At 39.6% G+C, this 26,258-nt stretch overlaps 2 protein-coding genes across 3 annotated transcripts; both read left to right on the forward strand.

Moving 5' to 3' along the window:
* The first annotated feature begins 2,029 nt into the window (after nucleotides 1-2,029).
* On the forward strand, nucleotides 2,030-7,072 carry LOC309502307 (uncharacterized protein). Of its 2 annotated transcripts, none has more exons than XM_082174652.1 (3): nucleotides 2,030-2,229; nucleotides 5,524-6,132; nucleotides 6,274-7,072. In XM_082174652.1, exons 1-3 carry the CDS (start codon nucleotides 2,202-2,204, stop codon nucleotides 6,315-6,317), a joined length of 681 nt encoding a protein of 226 aa, XP_082030778.1. In that variant the 5' UTR covers nucleotides 2,030-2,201; the 3' UTR covers nucleotides 6,318-7,072. The 2 variants fall into 2 exon arrangements, with proteins under 2 accessions (XP_082030778.1, XP_082030777.1); XM_082174651.1 differs by having other exon boundaries at nucleotides 2,033-2,229; nucleotides 5,497-6,132.
* Nucleotides 7,073-11,997: 4,925 nt separating this feature from the next.
* Nucleotides 11,998-24,482, forward strand: LOC309492807 (uncharacterized protein; the record flags this gene model as incomplete). The annotated part of the gene is made up of 3 exons (XM_082161840.1): nucleotides 11,998-12,279; nucleotides 16,158-18,153; nucleotides 24,077-24,482. The coding sequence occupies exons 1-3, from the start codon at nucleotides 12,222-12,224 to the stop codon at nucleotides 24,480-24,482; spliced, it is 2,460 nt and encodes an 819-aa protein (XP_082017966.1). The 5' UTR covers nucleotides 11,998-12,221.
* Nucleotides 24,483-26,258: the final 1,776 nt, after the last annotated feature.

The following is a 26,258-nucleotide window of genomic DNA, read 5'->3' on the forward strand; positions in this document are numbered from 1 at the left end:
AGGTGGAGAATTGACAAGACCTTTGACAATTGTGCTTTTGTTTGAGTCAGGATAGCTTTCTCTGTGGTGTTTAACCACCTGTAGTAAGAATTGTTTCTGTTCTTCTGATTTGGTTAATATAGCATTACAGTCCTGTATCAGCTTGATGCCCCTTTCTGCAGTGTCATTCACAACTTTTAGGGATTGAACTATCTTCTCTGCACATGTGAATTCCTCATTTCCCTTCCATGTCTCAGGCTGTGTTTGTAAGAACGACTCTGGTAGGCCAAGAATTGTGAAGAATGAATTTGTATTCATTGTCACAAAATTGCTGAGGGTCTTCTGTTCATAGTTTCCATTAGCATCAAGTCGGTGAGGTGGATCATCTGATCCTTCTTTCATCTTTGCTTAGGCAGCGATCAGCATTTGGTACACTATTCTGCCTTTTGCTGCCTTGTTACAGCTGTTGTTTAAATCATCCAATGGCAATAGTGTCTCAAGAGAATATTACTTATTAATGAAATATATGGGATTATTTGTAGAAAAGAAGTACATTTTTCATGAATATACCAGATTACAGGGACAAGCAATGTAATAATCTGACACGGCTTTGCCAATTAACATTGTTTAAGTGAAAATTCTCAAAACTTCAAGGGGCTTGTGCAAGCTCTAAATCATCTTCAATGTAGCTGAAATTTTAACCCTATTCCTTTTGTCTTTATGGTCCATGTTTGCAAGGTTCAAATCATAGAATTTATCACTTTTTATTTTATTTTATTTTTTTATGGGCCACCCTAATATATATATATATATAAATATATAAATATATATATATATATATATATATATATATAAGACTAGAGTGACACAAGAGGACTTATCTGCAACTATGCAAGCTAAGCATAAAAGTCACAAGACTGTGTTTTCCTCAGTTCCTCTGGAAAAACCCAAAGTGGCCTAAACAGAAACAATGTATGTGGTTTAGGGTATATATACCTCAGATTTTTTTTTTTTTTTTTTTGATTTTTTTCAAGTGTGTTAATTCACAGCAAAAACTCCAGTGTTAAATGAACTCTCTTAGGAGTTTATTTGACTCCACACTCAAGAGAGTTAAATTAACACTGAAGCAGTGTTAATGGTAATGAGATAATTAAGTGAGTGATGATTGACCAATATTGAAGACACCTTATGTTAACAAGCAGAATCACTGAAGGAGAAAATCACCATTATGTGTTTGTTTTAGTTGGGCTCATGACCCTTAAACTGTTAACATTAGATTTAGTTTGGCTGCTGTAACTTAGTTATAACTGCCAGATGAAAGATAAAAATGTGATCAGGTGGTGTTGGTTGTTTTGACAATCATAATTTGACCTGAATCACTGAACTCATTTAGAGTCTAATCTCTGACTTAAATGTATATTGTTGATTACAGCATCACTGTGATTCTACAGCAAAAGATCCAGAATTTTCTAAATAATCTAAAGGATTTCTTAAAAGTTGTTCTGATAAAAAAAAAATTAATTAATAAAAAAGAAATCTTTCTTTTAGGCACACACAGACATCAAGATTCAGTGTATGAATCTCAACAATGGTGACAAAAATAATATTCAATTAGACTGTTATTGTTGAATATGGAGTCAAGGGACATAGATTTAACTGGTATAATAAACTAGCCAGTGTAGTAGACCGCAATATACACAACTATCTTGAAAATATAAAACAACTTATAATGTAAATAATTAAATAATATAAGAAATATATTACATTATATATTTCTCTGTAAATGAATGTTTATGTTGCATGAGTAAATATGTCTGCAATATATTACATGTGAAGTACCATATCTGATCACATATACATCTATATATTTCTCTCTATATCAATACATGAAAAGCATCAATTCCTTATGTATTATTCAATATACTGTAATATATTATTCTGTATATTTTCAAATATACTGCCATTTAATATATTGATAATTCATATATAGGAAATATATTTTCGTTCCTTAAGGGCAGTGCCTGCTCTAACAGGCAACAGCAGTGAGCAGAAACACGAAGAACCGAAAGTAAAACTAAACTCAGCAGCTTGGGGCTTTCCTGACAAAAGCCACGTTGCATATAAATAGTTTGATTTATTAATGTTCTTTACTGTATTTGTTTTCTAAGAATCTTTATATTGAGGTTGTAAACTGTCTATATTCTGAGTGGCATTCACTAAAGATGGCAGAGGGACCTTCATCATCTACAGGTCAGAATTTCTTCACACTCACAGCAGCTGTCAACATGTCATTCTGTATTTGAACAAATAGTGTCAAAGCTAAATATATTTTTCTCTCTGATATGATATCTGTATGTGTCTTAGATTTTTTTGAGACAAGTTTGTGTTGAAAGTCAGGAATTTTTTTTTAGAATGGCAGAGGCTATAGCTGGGGAACATGCTATTCATTCTAATGAGGAAATGGGGAAGGCAAATGAAAATGCATATTTTTTCCCAACTGGGGGTATGGTATCATTTCCAACCACATCTATAAACCCCACACTGAAGATTGACAGGTAAACCTGTCAGGCTGAAGTAAAAATACATTTATGACATTCACATTCATTGCTCACATTTAAGTGCATGCAAGTGAGCACAGTGTATATTGGGAGCATTGAAATATAATTATTCCTCCCATTTCATTAACTCATCACTGTGTTTCCTTAGGGCCTCTAAGAATCAATCAAAGTTTTTACATTTTATGTCTATTTATATTGTGTAGATAACTGTCCTGTTTATGTAACACTTCAATCAGCAAAAAGGATTTATAAATCAAATTTATTATGAAACAAAAGGGGGGAAAACTACAGTTTAGTCCTATTCTGTGTCTCCCCTGTGCTTCTTGTCTTATTTATTGCATTCATTAAATTGAGCATATCTTGTCACTGTACAGCAATAGTCTGTATCAGAGATGGGAAGTAACGAAGTACAAATACTTCGTTACTGTACTCAAGTAGATTTTTCAGATATTTTTACTTTACTTTACTATTTATTTTTGTGCCGACTTTTTACTTTTACTCCTTACATTTTAACATGAATATCGGTACTTTCTACTCCTTACATTTAAAAAAATTGGCTCGTTACTTTAGTTTCAAATAATTTCAGTGGAGTCGTAATTATTTTTGCGTCATCAACCCTTCGCAGGGAGTTTGATTGACAGGCGATCTGACCAATCATAATCCGCCATTTTGTCCGACAAAGCAGTCAGGAGAGTTAGTAGATTAACATTGGAGGATTTAAACTTGAAAAACGAAGTGTACCGACATCTTTTCGCGTAAAAACATCATTCCCTCTTATGTTCATTCATGTTTATTTGATGCTATAAATTAACTAGAAAGAAGAGATGATCGGTTCACGAGCAACTTTATCTGAGGCTCTACAGCGATCTGTCACGACACATTAAAGAGCCACAAAACGGTATTTATTGTTTAAATTTCTTTAAAAAAATTACCAAATTTGAAAGGTGAGTCTTTGTTTCATATAAAAAAATTGCCTGGTCTGTCATGTCTCTCAGCACCTTGTCAGTGTCCTTTCTGCTCCGCGATGTGTGTTTAAGTGTGTGAGAACATGGTGTGGCGTGAGAGCGGCGTCGCTTGTCGGACATAGCAACAGTAACTAAAGGGAACGGAAGGGAATGGTTTGGGACTGTTCGCAAACCGGTCTTTGCGAACGGCCAAATTAATGGGAATATACGTTGCACACTTGACCTATCACTACAAGACGACTCGACAGATTCGGCGGCATTCATTCGCGGAAAAATCATTACATAGCCTACATGTAGATTCCTTTAAATGTTAAGGGGAAGATTAAAAAAGAGAAACTGGGTCTGTGAATTCTCACAGAATCACAATTGAATTCATATCTTGCTACTCAGTCAGAATCTCATTAACCTGGGGTGCGTTTCCCAAAACCATAGTTAGCTAAGATAGCAACTTTGTTGGTTGCAATGCAATTTCCCATTGCCAACCAACTAAGTTGCTAACAACAGGTTGGCGTCAGGTCTTCTTCTTAGTCCAACCTCTCTTAGTGATGACAGTCCTCAGATCTTGCCTTCCCCTAACAGGCTTAGACTGCGACCAGCACCCAGGTTCCCCAGATTGTGGAGGAACCCGAGTGGCGATGCTCTGTTTCTGTTGCACTCTGTGCTGCTGTGAGGAGCTCGTAGATGGTCGAGACTGCTCAGTTTTTATACTCCGCCCAGCAGTCTCGGGGACATTGAACCGGCGAGGAAGAAACCTCTGGAACGCTGCAGATTGCTTTTTTGACTCTTGAAACCTATCGATGACACAATTTATAGCGTCGCTGAAAAGACTTGTAGGCGAAAGCGGGGCGTCCAGAAGAACAGACCTATCTCTGTCTTTTATATCTGATAAATTAAGCCATAAATTATGCTCCGTGGCCACCAGGGCTGCCATAGAACAGCCCACAGATTTGGCCGTCTCCTTGGTGGCCCGGAGAGATAGATCTGTTGCGTGACGCAATTCTGTCTGTCGCAATTCTGTCAGCGCTAACTTCCTCACAATTGTCCATGTCCCTCAGCAGGTCAGCCTGGTATGCTTGAAGTATGGACATAGTGTGTAAGCATGCCGCGGCCTGACCTGCTACCGAATACGCTTTACCCACCAGCGAAGATGTAGACTTTAAAGGCTTGGTGGGTAACGTCGGGGCTTTCAATGATAATGCTGACTCGGGGGAGAGATAGCTCGCAAGCATCTCTTCTGCCCGAGGCATTGTCATATAACCATGATGTGATATTCCCATAACTCTTTTTTGTATCACTTTCACATTCATCGGCTGGCCAGTCAATTGGTAGAACTGGATAGCCGCAGCATTGGTGCCTCAACCTGGGGAGGAGAAACCGCAGAGCGGGCTCCTTCCTGGGCAGAGGCACTGGATCCAGCAGGTAAGGGCTGAGATAGGGCGGGGCCCATCTCAAACCCCGCAGCTAGATCCATCTGCGAACCCCAAGATGTGAGCCGCCGCTGTGCCTCACGGACAGCTTCTTGCAATGCTCACAGTCAGCCCCCTCGAGGATTGACTGGGCATGCTCCACTCCCATACAAGCAACACAAAGCTTGATGTGTGTCCCCACCTGTGATGTAACGTGGGCAGGGAACAACACCACGCTTGAAATCTTGCTTGCTCACCATGATATATATATATATATATATATATATATTGCAACTTGACAGACAACAATAAATGTGACAAGGACAGATGTACAGAGAGTGCTTGCTGAAGGCACAGAAGCTAACACGGTCTGGTTTCAGGGGTGCTTTATAGTTTCCTGGTCGATGACGTCACCCGCTAATGCCGTCTCGTCTTTCCATTGGACTGATTATACACGTGCTTCACAACGCAATTACGCAGGGCGTTCCCACAGCGTCTCAAACGCAGCTTGAGTTCCCTTGAAAGGGAACTTAGACATTTTTGTTCTTTTCTTACTCTTGAATGTCATATTCCATGTTTTTATTTCAGAGATGTCAGACATCAGCTCTCGTCCAGATGATCCAGTGATCCGGATACTTCTGATGGGCAGAATGAGGTCTGGGAAAAGCTCTTCGGGAAACACTATACTGGGAAAAACAAGGTTTAAAGAGCATGAGTCTGAAGTCTGTGAGGGTAAAACACAGATCGGTGAGAAGCAGGTATGTGTGATTGATTGTCCAGATCTACTGGATCCAGATCTGAATAAAGAGAAGCTGGAGAAGATGAAGGATCAGCTGGTCTCTCGATGTTCAGAAGGTCTCAGTGCAGTTCTGCTCACCGTTCCTCTAGAGGAACCTGTGGAAAATGAGGAAGAGATCATGGATTTTATTAAACATTCATTTGGTCCTGAAGTTCAGAAGTACATCATGATACTGTTCACACATGGAGATGAACTGGACAATAATCAGACCATTGATGAACATCTAAAACTGAAAGATTGTGAGGATCTCCAGCGACTGGTGAAAGAATGTGGAGAAAGATTTTACTGTTTCAATATCAAGACTAAATCAGACAGTCAGATACGAGGACTACTGCAGAAGATTGAAGGAATGATGGCAGAGAACGGAGGGAAATTTATCATGGCAAATTTGAAGAGGAGTGACAGCATGATAAATATTGTCAATTGTAAGTTGTCTTGTTGTTTGTTTGTTTTTTGTAAATGACTTTATACAAACAAATGGCAGTTCAGTAAGTTAAAGTCACTAGCATGTCACACTGATTTCCAGTGAAGAATCCATAGAGATTTATTTGATATTTGTGTTGTAGTTTCAGGAGAGTCTCCAGCAGAAGATCCTGTGAGGAAAGATTAGATCAGGCTGAATCTGCTGGGAAAACAGGATCTGGAATAAGTGCCACTGGAAACAGCATCATCATCATCAGTGTCAAACGTGTTTGAATCCTCCATCAGTGAATACCCTAAATCACATTTACATTTACATTTACTGTTTGAAGAGAAAAACATAAACTGTATATTTTCTGAGTATTGAGAATCACAAAGTCTTTCATGACCAATGTAGAATTGAAAATAATCCAAGATATTTAAAATGAACAAAGATATTTGCTTGACTGTTTTTCTACCCCCTCTTTCTATCACAATGGCCATTTGGAGTTCCTAAAGGCACAGATGGGGCTGATAGTGATCTAGGCCTTGCCTGTAGGCCAAAATGTTTGTACTTTGGGGGGTTGATGAATTGTCACACCTTTAGTACAGTGGTGGAAGTGTAATTATCTGATTGGTCAGTTTGAATGTCTCACAGTTGGGTTTTAGTCACATGGTCAAGGAAAGGATAAAAGAAGATTGTAACTATTGCTCTGTCTCTTTGATACTCTGGCTCTCTTCTTCTCCAGGTCCCTTCTTATCTGGGTCCCCTCTCTTCTTATTCTTGGGGCTCTCTCCTTTTGCCTCCTCTCTCTCTCTCTCTCTCTCTCTCTCTCTCTGGTAATATTTTTCATATATGCTGGGTACAATTAATAATATAAGTTATCATCATCTCATACATCTATTTTGTAACTATTTTAAGTGTAACCATAACCATATTTTGTCATTAAACCTTTTCAATTACAACTAATGTGCTAACTAGTTTTGATTTGGTATTGACTTTGAAATGCTACATATTGCAATACAATATTGTCACTCTCTATAGCAACGCTCTCCCACAAATATTAAGCTATTGTAACTGCGCTTATTTCCGTCGTTGGTATAAGTGGCAGTGGGTGGTAGACCATCTTGCTAATAACGTTTCTTTAGTCACTCGGCAGTTCTTGCAGCTTGAACCACTGCAGGAATTCCACCCTTACACCAACGAAGACAAAAACACAGCTATAAAGTATCTGAAAGAGAGCAACTTTAGTAACTTGTGGATCAGCACTGACTCGAGACGCGAAGTCTTTTGAACGATTCATTGGTTTGATCAGTTCAGTTGACCAAATTCGTTCGGGAACCGGACATCACTAAAGGCATTCTCACAATGTGAAGGATCCTTAGAAGGCAGCCTTCGTTTTGTCTCCATTGTTCAGCTCAATAGCAAATTTCCCATTGTAAAATTAACACTGCTCAGTGTTCGACATCGCCCCCTCCCAGATAGCAACATTGTTTCGGCCCAGACCCTGCCCACATCTGGCACATGTGGAAAGATGATCTGGCCCACATGCAGCGTGGAAGGATGACACTTGGGCAGACCCCTCCTGTTTGCCAGATCTGGGCCACAAGCAGGCCATAGCAATGCCACATGTCAGCCAAGAGCAAATAAATAAACCAGAACTGGACCTTATCTGAGCCACAAAGTCTGTGTATATTAAATATGGAGTAATCTCAGCCTTAATAAGCCTGTTAACAAGCAGAATCACTGAAGGAAAGAAGAGAACAGAAAAAAAGAGACGAGCCATCTTTTACAAACAAAATAAATAACAACATTGAATGCAATGCATTATATCCAATACATTGGCAAAATATGTGTAACAAAAAGGCATCTACAATAAACAAGGAGGCAGGTAATTGCATTTTCTTGATATTATACAACAAATATATATATGTGTGTGTGTGTGTGTGTCACGAAACTGCTCTGAGACTCGAAGGTGAGATCCAATTGCAGCTTTATTAAGGGGCAATCCAGACACGTAATCCTATAAACAGGCAATGGGTCAAAACACAGGTAGACAGTCCAAACAAACAAAACAAAACAAAAACAAGACAGGCAGGGGGCAGAGGCAAGAGAGCAATCCAAGGAACAGGCAAGAAATCCAAAAACCAAGAAACAAGAAAACCAGGGAAAATGCTCAGAAGTGCAGTGCAACAACATACAAAACTTCGCAGTGAGTGAAGGGGTGAACCAGGCTTATATGGGGTGAACTAAACAAGATAATGAGATACAGGTGAATGTGATAATGAGTGCTGATGAGTCCAGGCAGAGAATGATGGGAGATGTAGTCTGTGAGTGAACGTGAGAGTCTGGTGTGGAGTGCCCTCTGGTGGCTCTCAAGGGCACTCCAGCTGGTGACCGTTACATAGGCCCCCCTTTAAGGAGCGGATTCCAGACGCTCAGAAAAACAGTCCAGGAGGGTGGTGGAGCAGAGGAGGACCCGGGGGCGGGATGGAGGGCCAGGCCGTGAAGTGGAAGAGGACCTGGAGACTGCGGCAAGACGGGAGGCCAGGGCGGAGACGACCCTTCAGGCGGCCAGGGCGGAGGCGACCCTTCAGGCGGCCAGGGCGGAGCAGACGGTTCAGGAGGCCAGGGAGGAGACGACCCTTCAGGAGGCCAGTGCGGAGATGACCCTACGGGCGACCATGGCACAGGAACAGACACCGGCTCAGGAACAGGAACCGACATCGTAGCAGCGGCTATCTCTGCTGAGGGCTCAGGTTCAGGCGTGTCTGCGGCCATCTCTGCTGAGGGCTCAGGTTCAGGCGTGTCGCCGGCCATCTCTGCTGAGGGCTCAGGTTCAGGCGTGTCGGCGGCCATCTCTGCTGAGGGCTCAGGTTCAGGCGTGTCGGCGGCCATCTCTGCTGAGGGCTCAGGCGACGTGGCAGCGGCCATCTCGTCTGGAGACACTGGCTCGGCGGCGGCCATCTTGTCCGAAGACACTGGCTCTGCGGAGACCGTCTTGTCCTGAGTCACTGGCTCGGCGGTGACCATCTTGTCCTGAGACAATGGCTCAGCGGAGACCATCTTCTCCTGAGACACTGGCTCGGCGGAGGCCATCTTATCCGGAGACACTGGTTCGGCGGAGACCATCTTGTCCTGAGACACTGGCTCGGCGGCGGCCATCTTGTCCTGAGACACTGGCTCGGCAGAACCCATCTTGTCCTGAGACACTGGTTCGGCGGCGGCCATCTTATCCGGAGACACTGGTTCGGCGGAGACCATCTTGTCCTGAGACACTGGCTCGGCAGAGACCATCTTGTCCTGAGACACTGGTTCGGCGGCGGCCATCTTGTCTGGAGACACTGGCTCGGCGGTGGCCATCTTGTCCGGAGACACTGGCTCGGCTATCTTGTTCAGATACATGGCATCACGGATTCGATCAAATACCAACAGATACAAAATCTAAACCTGACAGCCTGTGCTAGAAATCTTATAACGGAGAACAGAGTGGAGAGATTCTGTATGGAGGAATGGTCTCTGATCTCTTGTCAGGTGTTCTCCATACTCATCAGGCATTATAGGAGAAGACTCAGAGCAGTTATCTTGGAAAAAAGAGGTTGCAAAAAGTATTTAATAAAAGGTGTTTTGGAGAAAAACATTTATTTCATAATGTGATTTTCCCCCCATTTTCATTTATTTTACTTCAATGAAAGCTTAGATTTTTGCACATTTTTAAAATAAAATATCAAAAGGATTAAAAATGCAGATTTATTTTTTACAGCCATATTTGATCATATTTACCAAGGGGGCAAACACGTTTTCACACCACTGTATATATATATATATATAAATAATGTGATAATCTGTATGTTTACATATCTCTTTTATAATTATAATTACACAATTGCTTTGTTTTGAAATAAAAGTTACTGCAATGTACTGTCAGTTTAACTTCAAACTCCTTTACTGGCATAAATGTTTCATAATAGATAATACACAAAAAAATAAACAAGAACTATCAGAGAGGAATGATTAAAATAAGTCAAATGTAAGGTGCCATTAATGTTTACAGTAATTTTGCAATATACACAGTGAAGTAAAGTGCAACAGAATGTGAAAATAAACTTTAAATAAAATACCACACCACGGATATTACACAGTAATACGTAAAATACCACATTGTAAAATACCACATCGTAAAATACATTTTACACGTAAAATACCACATCGTAAAATACCACATCACGGATATTACACGGTATACTCTGTAATTCCTTATAATTATATAATTTTAAGATGAGGCATGGCTAAAACCATGGATATGCGCTGTACTCCTTTTGAAACCTGCTGCTTTTACCTTTGAGTTTTTTAATACTTGTACATTTTATTAAAATATTAGGCTTGTTTGAGATGTGCTGATGTTGTCGAGAGTAGGCGCTGAGGAGAGGAGTGAAAACAGTTCAGGCAAGCCGGACAGAGCTATCTTCTCTTAGTGGATCTGACACCTACTGGAACAGATTCTGATAAATACTTTACATTGAGCCTATAATGAGTCGCGTGAGACATTTTAAATATATACATGATACATAATATTGTATAGATACATAAGTTGTATGATCGTTTTCAGTTTCTGCACATTTTAATGATCTAATTACTTTATTGTAATGAATGTAGTTATCATAAAATCTTTAAATATAGCAGTTTAACAGGCTTTTATCATGTATCCTGACTCAAATAATGTGTTTCTAACAGCAAACACTCAGAATAAAGTGAGATGATCTGCTGATGATCCTGAATGGCTTGTTGAATGAGTGTTGATAGTCTGAGGCTCATCAATATTAACAGATCTGCTGAAAACACTCTTTATTTCATGACAATAGTTCCTGTTTTCACCTCATTTATTATGCTGATGTCTTCAGATCTCCTGTAAATTGACACTTAAAGCTCATTTCATTGGTGTCAGCAGACTGAGGGGATTTGTTGGTTACTATATGAATGATTATTTCTGTCTTTTATGCTTTAATAAAATGTGCTTACAGTTCTTTACTACTTTTCTAGATATCTGCCATTATTTAAACGGAGAAACAGAATAATGTTAGAATTAGAAATACAAATTGCTTTACGATAGACAGACAGATATAAATGCTTAACTGTGCAAATTAGTATATGGTTAAATACAAAAGGGGTTTATATAGCAAAAACAACAACAACAATCTCTCTCTCTTTCTCTCTCTCTTTATTTATTATATTTTATTAATTTTTTTCAGTCATATTTAGAACAAGAATCATTTTATGACATATTCAAACACTGTATTTTAGGATCATAGTGCAGCCCCAAAATACTCATTAATTTTCATTTTAAGTCTTTATACTTCTCCTTCTCCCACTATCTTATCCCACTATCCTTCAAACCACTTATTTGTCAGCAAGAAGCTTTTAATCATTTAAAAAATAATGAAATTTAGTCTGATCTCTTCAGAAAAAAGCCAGAATAATTATGTTGTTTCATTTTTACATACAGATATTACGCTGAATGATGATTCAAAATTATTTCACCTAAATTCTGACATATTGTCTCCATAAAAGTTATTTGAAACATTACACTTGCATTTACTGGGTTTTCTATGTATACAAAATGACTTTTGTAAATGTAATATCAATCAGACACTAAAATTAAACATCTGGTCTTTAAAGGCCCTTTCACACTGGACGCGATTTTGACGCACGAATAATTTGCGCGATGGTTTTATTTTTCGATCAGCTGTTTGTGTAATGAGTGCTTCCACACCGAACGCGAATGTGCTGCGGCGAAAAAACTGGCTGATGTGAATGGTTTTGACGCGAACTATTCGCTTTTTCGTTACGCGTCCGGTGTGAAAGGGCCTTAACCCTATTAAAACAAATTCAGTAACTGATATTTTTTGGATTTTGGCAGATCAGCTCCTCCCACAGAAATTACATCATCAGTCAAGCCCCTCCCACTGCAGTTACATCATCAGTGAAGCTCCTCCCAGAGTAATTCTCCAATAAATGCTGTAAATTCCCATCAGCTACAAGTGAAGACGAGCATCAGAGCATCAGGAAGAGCTGAAATCTGCAAAGACTGAGTTTATTAAAGAGGACAGTGAGAACATGAGTGATCCAGAACCCTGCAGAATGAAACACACTGAAGATCCTGAAGAACAAAGAGGTTGGTGTTTATTCTTCATTCATTCATGATGCTGAAGAACATTCATGTTAGAAACATTCAAGCACTTCATCACTTTTAGATAAACAGTTAAACTATGAAATGGTACAGAATTTCAACAAATGTTCAGTTAAAGGGAGTTTCAGTTCAGTTATTTTATCTATATGCTAACTGAGACATTTAATAATTTATCTGTCAGTCTAGCATAAAACAATTTATGCTATTTCACACATTTTTATTTCTATTTCTAACATTATTCTGTTTCTTTATTTAAATAAGGACAGCTATCTTGAAAGTAGTAAAGAACTGTAAGAAAAGCATTTGAACAAAAAATAATAATAAAAGCAATATTTGTAACCTCAGTCTGTTGACATCAATGAAATGAGCTTTAAGTGTCAATTTACAGGAGATCTGAAGACATCAGCATAATAAATTAGGTGAAAACAGGAACTATTGTCATGAAATAAAGAGTGTTTTCAGCAGATCTGTTAATGTGAGTGTTTGCTGTTAGAAACACATTATTTGAGTCAGGATAGATGATAAAAGGCTGTAAAGACAAAACTGTTATTTCCAGTAGCGTACCGTGGGGTTTCAGTCAGGGCCTTCGGTAACGATCTTATCAGTGGCGCGGATAACGTTACAGTGTTCTCTTGTGGCTCGCGCACAGTTTTTACTCAGATGCGCGCTTCAATCTATCGCCGTTACGGAGACTTTCTATTCGTTGAAATCTCACAAAACAAAATGCACACAAACGCCCTGCTTGATATACAACCACTGATGAACGTATTCGGTAAAAAAAAAAAAAAAAAAAATACTATACGAGTGCGGATTAGAACCCATAACCTCTGACACGCTTGGCAAAAGTTCTACCACTAGACCATTGCAGTACACAAATGTGCAATAAGTATCAATGGATTAGTCACGTGGAAATTCTCGGTACTAACAATATTAGTACATCTCGAATGACAAATGACCCAATGTACTATTGAAATTGATTTCTGGACATCGTAATGTTATTTTTCCCGAAAATTGTTATTGTACACAAACATGTATTGTATCTGCCTACCCATGTCGATGACATCAGCGCGGGCTAGCCGTCGACACATCGCTGGGCCTCTGGGGCGTTCTGTCATACGCATCACAATTTGATTGGCTGATAAAACACGTCAGTCAAAGTTATGATCAAATGGAAAATGGCAGCTTCAACGGAAGGCTAGCTATACTACTAGTGCTGGTCCACGGAGCTGCGTTTAGATGACATATGGAAAATCCAGCTCAGACTCACAAAAAATAACCATATTCTTTCTGGAAATATAATCGTAACATACTGATAGACAGTAATTGAATTATAGAAGAAAAAAAAATAATTGTATTTTGACAGGGCTAGCAGAGAAGGCCCTGCTGGCTCTGACGGCACACCACTGGTTATTTCTCACAATATGACATGGATCAGGGATTCCCAACCTTTTTTTACCCCAAGCAGAAATTCTTTACAACTTAAAAGTACTTTGCTCAGTTATACAGTAACTTGTACAAATAAGCTTAAGTCAACCTGCAATTCCAAACAAGATCAACTGGACTGAATATAGCTATACATCCCACTTCAGTCCCTTTACCCATTCTCCTCTTCACTCAGTTCACTCAGAGTGATCATAACAGAATATAATGTTCGCTGTCAATGCTAGTGAATTAACAGTCATGTTTTGGTATCATTTGAAATGTCTCAGTGCGACTGGTACAATGCTCTAATTTCCAGAGAAACAGACCAAAATGAAATAGAAGAGAGTTTAGAGATGCTTTTTCCTTTTTTCATCCAAATGACCTCCTGTTCCTCAACAAGGTGTGAACTCCCCCAGTCTGTGATCCCAATCAATGCAAACTGTGCATTATGTGTCTTTCAGATGTCAGGTATTTACGGCTTGCACAATTTGGGGAGAATAAATATAATTTAGATTTTAAGTTTCTTTAGAAGAAACTGCAGCGCTCTTTCACACAGACACGGCAGAACATACAGACTTCATATTTCAACAGCAGTCTTTTTGAGCTTTAATATTCACAGTCACTAGTCTGTATCTATATCTGATTATTTGTACAGCCCTACTTTTGATTTATTCATCCCACAATTCTGTGACGTTCCGTTTTATACAGTAAGTTCCATTAGTGACTGGATTCTGTGATTCTGCATCTCGGGAATCAAATGCTCTACATGGTATTTGCAGTATTAAAGAGAGTTAGTTTTGTGAGTTATTTATTGTTGTGTTATAAAGTTGTTAATATTAGTGTAAGAAGGGTATGTATTTAATAGCGGTCCACTCTCTACACACTCTACATAGCGCTCTTCATGGCCATTGAATAGAGACAGCAGCTGTTTTAGAAACGCACCGGTATGAGTTTATGAAAAATACATATCGTCTCGAAACTGAAACCGGTTTACCGCCCAGTATTAGTCATAACCTCCGACTAATAATCAGACTTATGAGTTTGTGACCGTGAGATCAGCATTATTGGTCGGGGTGAAACTCTAAGTGACACTGGAATCCAAATGAACCAGTGAAATATAATGTAAAGAGTTCAATAGAATAATCAAATGTCTATTTAAACTATGATATAAATGTCCAATAATTAATTGGCTTTCCAACTTGAACTGGAACGCAGCGAAACTCGTGTTTCTGGTGTCCAACGTTCACATGCGAATGAATGGGAGTCATTGGAATTAAAAGTCTAGTGTGACTGGACTGTAATAATTAAATAGTTTTAAGTAAAATAAATTACATTTTACATTAGATAATTGTGTCATTGATCAAATATATTTACAGTTTTTCTCAATTGCTAAAACACTAAAACCCATTGGCTGAACAAAGTTCTCAGTTGCCTGAACTCATTTAGCTATTGTGCAGTCTGTTGTCAATACCTTAAATCATTTCACAAGGCAAAACACAATTTTCAGATCTCACTTAGACTTCAGCAAAACTCTAAACACATTCTTATTCTCATTCTCAAAACACATTCTGCACTGTAATGCACACGTCATCCATACCGGTAAACACAAGAGGCAACAATCAAATACAAATAGAGAACACACGTCATTGATTGAACACAACCACTCAAAACTGAGGCCACATCCACACGAAGCCAGAGCTTTCCCTATCCGATTTTTTTTTTTCCCGTTCAAAAAAAAAAATCCGTAAACACGGCGTCGTCTCAAGAAATATCTGCGTACACACGAAACCACTGAAACCGACTCAAAACGATGTAGTATACATGCCAGACCAGTATGTGGCGCTGTAATTCTGCCACAGAAATACACTAAAAACGGAGAAGAAGACTTAAAGCATGCGCATAAACCTTGCGCGCTGTATACTATGGCTGTATACAACAATAATATTAGGCACAGTAGCTTATTTTTTTCTTTTTTTCTTTTCTTTTTTCTTTTTTAATCAAGAACTTTGTTGAACAATATGAAAAACCATAAATGTAGTTGCTGTGACTTAACGGTGTCTGACTAGTTGACACTTGGTGTGATGACATCATCGTTTCACAAAATGTACGGATTGGCCGTACACACGAAAACGCAAGGGCGGCGTTTTCAGATTTATCCACCTTGGGACCCGGTTTAAAAAAATAGCGGTTTCAGTCTTCGAAAACGCCGGATCCGTGTGGACGAAACGCCAATACGATAAAAAATGTATACGTGTACAGCGAAACGCGTCTCCGTGTGGACGGGCCCTTATTTAACCTGTTTCAAATGATGCCCAAAGACAAGAAGAAGCACACTGATCATGTTTACTCTTTGATTTTTTGTCCCTTTTCACTTCATATTCCTCTCTTTGAATTATTTTTGTTGTAATGAAAATTAAATAACTTTTTCTCTTTGATTTCAGACCTGATGGAAGTGATGGAGAAGAGTGAAGAACTGAGTGAAGTGGAGGAGGAGAGTGAAGAACTGAGTGAAGTGGAGGAGGAGAGTGAAGAACTGAGTGAAGTGAAGGAGTGTGAAGAATTGAGTGAAGTGAAGGAGGAGAGTGAAGAACTGAGTGAAGTGAAGGAGGAGAGAGAAGAACTGAGTGAAGTGAAGGAGGAGTGTGAAGAACTGAGTGAAGTGAAGGAGAGTGAAGAACTGAGTGAAGTGGAGGAGGAGAGTGAAGAACTGAGTGAAGTGGAGGAGGAGTGTGAAGAACTGAGTGAAGTGAAGGAGGAGAGTGAAGAACTGAGTGAAGTGAAGGAGAAGAGAGAAGAACTGAGTGAAGTGAAGGAGGAGTGTGAAGAACTGAGTGAAGTGAAGGAGAGTGAAGAACTGAGTGAAGTGGAGGAGGAGAGTGAAGAACTGAGTGAAGTGAAGGAGGAGTGTGAAGAACTGAGTGAAGTGAAGGAGGAGGGTGAAGAACTGAGTGAAGTGAAGGAGGAGAGTGAAGAACTGAGTGAAGTGAAGGAGAGTGAAGAACTGAGTGAAGTGGAGGAGGAGAGTGAAGAACTGAGTGAAGTGAAGGAGGAGAGTGAAGAACTGAGTGAAGTGAAGGAGAGTGAAGAACTAAGTGAAGTGGAGGAGGAGAGTGAAGAACTGAGTGAAGTGAAGGAGGAGAGTGAAGAACTGAGTGAAGTGAAGGAGGAGAGTGAAGAACTGAGTGAAGTGAAGGAGGAGAGTGAAGAACTGAGTGAAGTGAAGGAGGAGAGTGAAGAACTGAGTGAAGTGAAGGAGAGTGAAGAACTGAGTGAAGTGGAGGAGGAGAGTGAAGAACTGAGTGAAGTGAAGGAGGAGAGTGAAGAACTGAGTGAAGTGAAGGAGGAGAATGAAGAACTGAGTGAAGAACTGAGTGAAGTGAAGGAGGAGAGTGAAGAACTGAGTGAAGTGAAGGAGGAGAGTGAAGAACTGAGTGAAGAACTGAGTGAAGTGAAGGAGGAGAATGAAGAACTGAGTGAAGAACTGAGTGAAGTGAAGGAGGAGAATGAAGAACTGAGTGAAGAACTGAGTGAAGTGAAGGAGGAGAGTGAAGAACTGAGTGAAGTGAAGGAGGAGAATGAAGAACTGAGTGAAGTGAAGGAGGAGAATGAAGAACTGAGTGAAGTGAAGGAGGAGAGTGAAGAACTGAGTGAAGAACTGATGGAAGTGAAGGAGGAGAGAGAAGAACTGAGTGAAGTGGAGGAGGAGAGTGAAGAACTGATGGAAGTGAAGGAGGAGAGTGAAGAACTGAGTGAAGTGAAGGAGGAGAGTGAAGGATTGAGTGAAGTGGAGGAGGAACATCATGTCAAACCTGAAGAAAAACCTTTGAGAATGCACTCTGGAGAGAAGCTGTTCACATGTGATCATTGCAGGAAGAGTTTCACACGCAAACAAAGTCTTAATGTTCACATGAGGATCCACACTGTAGAAAAGCCGTTCGCCTGTGATCGGTGTGGGAAGAGATTCACAACCAAACCAAGTCTTCAGATCCACATGAGTGTTCATACAGGCGAGAAGCCGCACACCTGTGATCAGTGTGGAAAGAGCTTCACACAAAAACAACACCTTCAAGGTCACATGAGGATCCACACTGGAGAAAAGCCATACGCATGTGATCAGTGTGGAAAGAGTTTTACACAATCATCATCTCTTAATCTTCACATGAGGATCCACACCGGAGAGAAGCCGTTCGTTTGTGATCAATGCAGCAAAACATTTCTCTGTGCGTCAAACCTGAAGAAACACCTGACAGTTCATACGAAGAAGAAGCCGCATTCATGTTCTGTGTGTGGAAAGAGTTTTTCACTGCGGCAAACTTTACAAATACATCAGAAAATTCACACTGGTCTGAGAGAGTACGTGTGCTTTGAGTGTGGGAAGACTTTTACTACAGCGAACAATTTAAAACGGCACCAGATTATTCACACTGGAGAAAAACCGTACAAGTGTTCACACTGTGACAAGAGATTCAGTCATACAGAAAATCTGAAAAGACATGAGAAAATTCACAGTAGTGTGAGAGAGTACATGTGCTTTGAGTGCGAGAAGACTTTTATTACAGCGAACAGTTTAAAACAGCACCAGAGAATTCACACTGGAGAAAAACCGTACAAGTGTTCACACTGTGACAAGAGATTCATTCAGTCATCAGATCTGAAAAGGCATGAGAGGATCCACAACAGAACTAGTCAATAGTTTGGAAACATTTCTATTTTTAATGTTTTTGAAAGAAGTCTCTTATGCTCATCAAGGCTCCATTTATTTGATCAAAAACACAGAAAAACAACTTAATATTGTGAAATATTACTACAATTTAAAATAATAGTTTTCTATTGTAATATAATAAAGACGAATTTTTATTTTTTATTAAATGCTGTTCTTTTTAACCTTTTATTCATCATTGAATCCTGAATAAAGTATCACAGGTTCCAAAAAATCATTAAGCAGCAACTGTTTCCAACATTGATAACCATTTTGCTGTTGTTGTCAGCCTGCATTTCACATAATAGGCCTATAGGTGGGGCCTGGGTTGCATTGAACCAACTATGATCGTTTTCAAATGGTGAACAGTGTGTCAAAATACATTGGCTAAACACAAGTAACTTGAATACTACTTATGGTCACCGTGATTTTGCCAAGTAAGACATGTTCCTGGATCGACATATTTTGTTCACCCTGGAATAACATTCCTGCCCCAAAATGTATCCCTACCCCTAAACCTAACCCTACCCAAACTTTTCCCTAAAATCAGAGGGAAATGATAGGTGAATGACACTGATGTTGAAGCACCTCACCCTGGTTTTAAGCCTAAACTTGACATAAACTGTAAACTTGTTCCTCAAATCTGATTGGTTGATTGGAAAGTTGTTCCAGTATCAACAAAGATGTTGATCCAGGAACATGTGGTACTTGGTGAAATCACGTTCACCTACTACTTACCATTAATGTGAATTTTGGTGCTGGTTTTGTGCAGTGCTTTGTAGTCAATTAACATCCATTGTTTCAACGACGCAGATTCAGATCCTTCATAAATGTAAATTTGTTTGTTATTTTTAAACGATTTATGAATGACTGGAAAATTACCGCTTTAATTCACATTGTCCAATGAAATTTGAACTTCTTGTGCTGATGATGATTGATTGGTGTGACACACTACCATTGATTAATGAAAAAAAAAAGTTAAAAAAATGGATTGGTTTATTTTTTCCTGCCGTCGAGCCATAGGTAGGCTACTCGCTGAAAGAGCCACATTTGGCTTGAGAGCATCAGTTCCCGAGCAGACTGTGGAATACCTACGTTTACACTAGTGCATTTTCATTTTAAAACGCATAACTTTAGCTACGGTTATGCCTGTCGTCCACACTAGGCTTCTCCGGAGTTTAGACCCTTGAAAACTGAGACTGACCCCTTCAGTCAAGTCCGAAGCAAGACACGCAAGTGTCGCAACCCATAGCAATGAGTCATGGTAACGGCACCTCAGACTATAGACAAGTCAAGTCAAGTCAAGTTTATTTGTATAGCGCTTTTCACAATACAGATTGTATCAAAGCAGCTTCACAGTATTAAATTAAAATAATACAACAAAGTTTTTTTCAAGAGGAATTTATTGATTGATAAAATTAAATTAAATATCCCCAAAATATCCCCAACTGAGCAAGCCAAAGGCAACAGTGGCAAGGAACCGAAAAACTCAAGTGACCTAATGGTGTCCTAAAACTCCATCAGGTGACCTAATGGAGAAAAAAAAACCTTGGGAGAACCCAGGCTCAGTCGGGGGCCAGTTCTCCTCTGGCATTTATGAGCTAGAGGCCGGATTGTAGTTTGAACTGTAGGATTATAAGAATGCCTGGCTGAAGAGATGCGACTTTAATCTAGTTTTAAACTGGGAGAGCGAGTCTGAGCAACGAACAGTATCAGGAAGACTATTCCAGAGTTTTGGAGCCAAATGTGAAAATGCTCTCCCTCCTTTGGTGGTTCTGGATATCCTAGGTATGACCAAAAGCCTTGAATTTAGTGATCTTAAAGAGCGCGATGGATTATAGGGTGATAGAAGATCCGTTAAATAGACTGGAGCTAAGCCGTTTAGGGCTTTGTAAGTCAGTAGCAATATCTTATAATTAATACGGAGCTTTTTAGGTAACCAATGCAGTGATGATAAAATCGGTGTTATATGATCATATTTTCTTGATCTCGTAAGAACTCTAGCGGCGGCATTTTGGACTAACTGTAGCTTGTTTATTGAGGATGCAGGATAACCAGCTAATAAAGCATTACAGTAATCCAGTCTCGAGGTCATGAATGCATGAACTAACTTTTCTGCATCAGAAACTGATAGCATATTACGTAGCTTAGCAATGTTTCTAAGGTGGAAAAAGGCTGTTTTTGTAACATATGAAATATGATTTTCAAAAGACAGGTTGCAATCGAGTATAACACCCAGGTCTTTTACTGTAGAGGATAAAGTAACAGGACATCCTATGATGTTAAAGTTGTATTGTGCGAGGTTTTGTGGGTGGTTTTTTGAACCGATAAGTATTACCTCTGTCTTGTCTGGATTTAATAAAAGAAAATTACGCGTCATCCAATCTTTTATATCTTTAACACACTCTGTCAATTTGGAAAATTTAGCGTTTTCATCCGGCCGTGATGAAATATATATTTGAGTGTCATCAGCATAACAATGGAAACTAATTCCATGTTTCCTTATAATATTTCCAAGTGGCATCATATATATTGAAAATAACAGAGGGCCTAATACAGATCCCTGCGGCACTCCATAGTTTACTGGAGTTATGATCGATTTTTCTCCATTTAAATAGACAAAATGGTAGCGGTCAGATAGGTATGATTTGAACCAGCTTAGTGCTTGTCCTTGAACACCAGTATAATTTTGTAGTCGATCTAAGAGTAATGTATGATCTATAGTATCGAACGCAGCACTAAGATCAAGTAAAACTAGTATTGAGATACAGCCTTGGTCAGAAGCCAAAAATAAATCATTTGTGATTTTAACGAGCGCAGTTTCAGTGCTATGATGCGGTCTGAATCCAGACTGAAACTTTTCATAGATATCATTTTGTTGCAAGAAAGAGCCCAGTTGAGCGGACACCACTTTTTCTAATATTTTAGACATAAATGGAAGATTTGAAATGGGTCGATAATTTGCTAGAATATTATGATCTAATTGTGGTTTCTTAATGAGAGGTTTTATAACTGCCAGTTTAAATGTTCTTGGAACATGACCTAAAGATAAATTCGAGTTAATAATATTGAGGAGAGGCTCTTCCACTACAGGTAACACTTCTTTCAGTAGTTTAGTTGGTATAGGATCTAATAAACATGTTGTTGTTTTAGATGAAGTGATAATTTTATTTAACTCTTTTTGTTCTATAGTTGTAAAGCACTGTAATTGTTCTTTCGGGGTGATAATTGAAGCTGAATTATAAGGCGCGATTGAAGATTGAACGTTTACAATTGTGGTTCTGATGCTTTCTATTTTCTCAGTGAAGAAGTTCATGAAATCATTACTACTGAACTGTAACGGGATATTTTGTTCGGGTGACGTCTGTTTATTTGTTAGTCTAGCCACGGTGTTAAATAAAAACCTTGGATTGTTTTGGTTGTTTTCTATTAGTTTGCGGAGGTGCTCAGCCCTGGCCGCTTTTAGGGCCTTTTTATAACGTGACATACTGTCTTTCCACGCGATTCTAAAGACCTCTAAATTAGTTTGTTTCCATTTACGCTCTAAAATACGGGTTTCTCTCTTTAAAGCATGCGTAGTATTGTTATACCATGGTGCTTTATTTTTCTCTCTGACCTTTTTTAATTTAATAGGTGCAACCACATCCAATGTTCTAGAGAGAATGGTGCTCATAGTGCTAGTTAGTTCTTCTAGTTCATCTGTTTGTTTGGTTTCAGGCAGCAGCTGAGACAGATTAGATAAGCAATTTGAGAAATTATCTATGGTGGATGGAAGGATTGTTCTGCCTGGTTGATAACGCGACGCCGCATGACATATTATCTCCATATCTCCAACAATTAATGCTTTATCGACATTGACTAATAGGTCTGAGAGAAAATCTGCAAACTCTTTTAGGAAATCAGCGTAAGGCCCTGGCGGTCTATATACGGTAGCCAAGGCTAGAGATAATAGGGATGTTTTTCTAACATCTAAGAGCGTAACATTTAGTACAAGTACTTCAAATGAAATAAACGTATAACCCGTTTTCTGAGTAACATTTAGAAAATCTTTATAAATGGTTGCAACACCTCCGCCACGACCAATCAGACGGGGCTCATGCTTATAACAGTATCCAGGAGGAGTAGACTCATTAATACCGAAATAATCATTTGGTTTAAGCCAGGTTTCAGTAAGGCAAAGTACATCGAAGCTATCGAAGCTATTATCATAGCTATACTATAGACTGTAAAAAAAGATGGACGACTCCCATTCACTCTCTTCCATTGATGAAAACTGAAGGTGCCAAAGTCCTTATATGGCGCTAACATCTTGCGCAGATTTGGGACCTGCTTCTGCGCAGTAGTAACGCGGGACCTGTGTTTTTTTTTATTCAATATTCTGTTTCACTTAAACAAAGAGGTTTGTATTTAGCAATTTTATAGTTATGATTGTGATATTTGGATAACAGAAAAATATGGTTTATGAAAATAAATATAATTTTTCTTTTCACATTCATGAAAGCCAAAAATTACATTTCTATATGTAAATTAAAAATGATAGGATTCACATAACATTTGATAAAATAAATCGCAAATGTCACACCAAAATGTCACTGTGTGAGATGTTCTCGACACAAGCTTCAAAGCCTTGCTATCAGGCGTAAACACAGGGGGTTTTTTTTGTCATGATCGACACGCACATCTTACTACAAATTGAGATAGTTACAATTTAATAGAAAGAGAGTTATATAATAATTTTGCTAATGAAGTTGCTAAACAACATGACAAGGACACAGACACTACAGTTGTATTAATACAATGACACATATACATTAATACACTAGGAAAGCTTCTAAAAAACATAGATTGTCTTTAAATATTTCTTCAGAATTTTTAAGGAATCTTAGTTTTATTCCATTATTTATATAATAAAGAGATTTAAGAATTGGGTTTAATTCAATTTTAAAGTGGGGATAGGATGGAATAGCATTTGCAAATCTTTGATTATGATTTAAAAAGTTGCCAAATATAAAAAATAACAATGTACTTGTTAGATCTAAGGTTCCATTACATCATATAGAAAAATAGATTGTATAACAAGTCCATATATGGTCAGTTCCCTTTCAGTCGAGAACGTCAGATGTAGTCGACGTCGACTGAATGGGGATCAAGCTTAGGGAGCCTGTCTTCTTCGTACTACTATTTAATCTAGCCAATTCCAAAAAGAAAAAGATGTCATTCCGCCAGTGCGTTTCTCGATGCATTTGTTCCCTGTCTTTCTGTAACGGTCACAATTGTTGCACCACGTGTTTGGGCTTACAGCACTTGGAAGCAGCTTTAGTGGACAGTTCATGTTCTCATTGCGGGAATATGACTGTCGCGGTGTTGAGGTCTAGACTCGCCTTCGTCCGCGAAGCGCGAGTCCCCATTACCACGCGCCACCTTCGGGTGCCGCGTGGGTGACAGGACGATAGTGTTGGATGTCTCGCCCAATAACCATTCCCTCACTCCCCCCTTCCACCGCAGCCGGTGGAGTCCCCCGTGGAGAGTGCTGGTCCATCCGTAATAGTTGGACCGGCCGTTTCACCCGGGGCTCCCCCAGCGGACAGGACGCAGATTGCAGCACCGGAGGGTGAGCTGGCCTCTGGAGATGGACTCCACTGCATTGTCTCCTTCTTGGAGTGTAACGTTGCTTGAGCCGGTTTCAGAACTGTCAGCTATGCTGATTTGGGCCGCTGAGGCTGTCGGGCTCGAGTGGAACCCTCCACCGTGTCCCGCTCAGTCTCGGTTGGATGATTGGTATCTCGGGGCAGGCCGTGCTGGTTCTCAGCTCGCCGCCCCAGTGCCCTTCTTTCCCGAAGTGCATGGAGAGCTTACTAGGTCGTGGATGGCACCTTTTACTGCCAAAAACTGCCTGAGTGGTTCTTCCCCCCTTGCTACCCTTGAGGCAGGAGCGGTGAAGGGTTATGAGGCTATCTCTCCAGTGGAGTGGTCTTTTGCTACAACACGCGCACTTGTGTCCAACGGCCGCTGCTTCTGGGGGATCCTTGTCTCCCCTCGCAGGCCTGTAAGTTTGCGTCAGGTTTGACGATCAGAGCTTATAGAGCTTGCGGGCAAGCCGCCTCATCTTTGCATGGCATGGCATTGTTGTCGTCCCCCTGCGGCCACCTCCGCTCCCGTCGGACCATCGCAGCAGCCTCCACCCAGGTCTCGACGTGGAGCCGGCCGTAGGAGGGCTGCCTAGCCTGTTCCAGGCCCTGCCAAGCCAGGTGGTAAGCGACAGCGGAAATGTTGAACCTGGATGGGCCACCAAGGAATGGAGAAGTTGCTCTTGGAGTGGCCACCGATCCACTCCCTCCAGCCGGTGGAGAGCCGGTTGGAGTTTTTTGTTTTGTGTGGGTCTGTAAAAACGGGGCCAGCGGTACCCATATTCTCAGAAAAAGAGCAAACTTCTCTATTCCTGGGTCCCAAGAGGGCCAGTCTGGCGGTGTGTGACCCTACATAGCCTTACACCCCTCAGCCCCCTCTTGGTCGCCAGCTGGCAGCTTGGTGCGGTTCGAGGACCCGGTCATCTGCCTTCACTGCATGAAAAGTGGGATTTTCGTCCCCGTAAACGGCCGGAAATCTCCATCATTTTCGTCAGTTGATACATTTTCGTGGGTAGAACTGACTCCACACCAAAAAAAAATGATCTGATTACATACATTTTTGTGTGGAGTCAGTTCTACCCACGAAAACGTATCAACTATTTCCAAATAATAAACCATGGGTATCAAAGAAACTTAAACAACTGCTAAATGAGAAAAAAGTTGCATATTATAATAATGATGTTTTAGCTAAAAGGGATATTCAAAGACAAATTAAAAGACAAATTAAGGTAGATAAGGCCCTATATAAACATAGGCTAAAATTTGAGGCTAAAATATGTCACAAGGAAATTTAAAACAGGCATGGCAAGGTGTTAGGACGATGATTAGTGTACCACATAAAAGTCAAGGAAAATATAATACAAATATGACGATCACAGATAGCAAAAGCGGGGATCTGGAGCTAGCGAATAGGTTAACTTTTTTTTTTTTTTTTTTTTGAAGGAAATAGTGAGAATACTAACAGGGATGAGGAAACTTTATTTACATCAACTAATAATTTTATCATCAAAGAGGCGGATGTAAAGGAAAGTTTCAGAGTTGCAATATACATAAGAGTCCCGGGCCTGACAGCATCTGTGGGCGAGTATTAAAAATCTGTGCTGAGCAATTATCCACGGTTTTTACTTCACTATTCCAAAGATCTTTAGACCGATGCATAGTACCAACTATCTGGAAAACATCAACTATTATACCCTTTCCTAAAATCAATAAACCACTAGAGCTCAGTGATTATCGACCAATTGCACCGACCTCTTTGGTGTTTAAAAGCTTTGAAAGGCTTGTTAACCCTTTATCAGTCACACTAAGAAATAAATATGCAAAAAAATATTTTTTGATAAAATGGTGTTCCTTAGTCCACATTTAGCAACTTTTCAGTGTTTTTTTTTTTAAAGACCCAATCAGGAAGCAGATACACACGTCAACCAGCCGGTTGACTTGCCCATTTAGGGTCATTCTCAGCATGAAGTAACTAGTATTAGGCATTCATGGATTTTTTTCTTGTGTGCATCTGAAGTTGAATTTTTTTTCATATAAAAACATTACAGACAGTAGAATATGTTAACAATATCATCAATTTATTTTAAAAACATGTTCTTATTATAACACATACAATAAAAACATTGTAAAGTGCAACAGTAAACATAATAGAATTCAAGAAATGTAACAAATACAAAGCTAAATAAATAATTATGATAACTGTAAACAATAAATAA

The sequence above is a fragment of the Leuciscus leuciscus genome (genome assembly GCF_965113295.1).
Source record: "Leuciscus leuciscus genome assembly, chromosome: 1".
NCBI classification, from domain to species: Eukaryota; Metazoa; Chordata; class Actinopteri; order Cypriniformes; family Leuciscidae; genus Leuciscus; species Leuciscus leuciscus.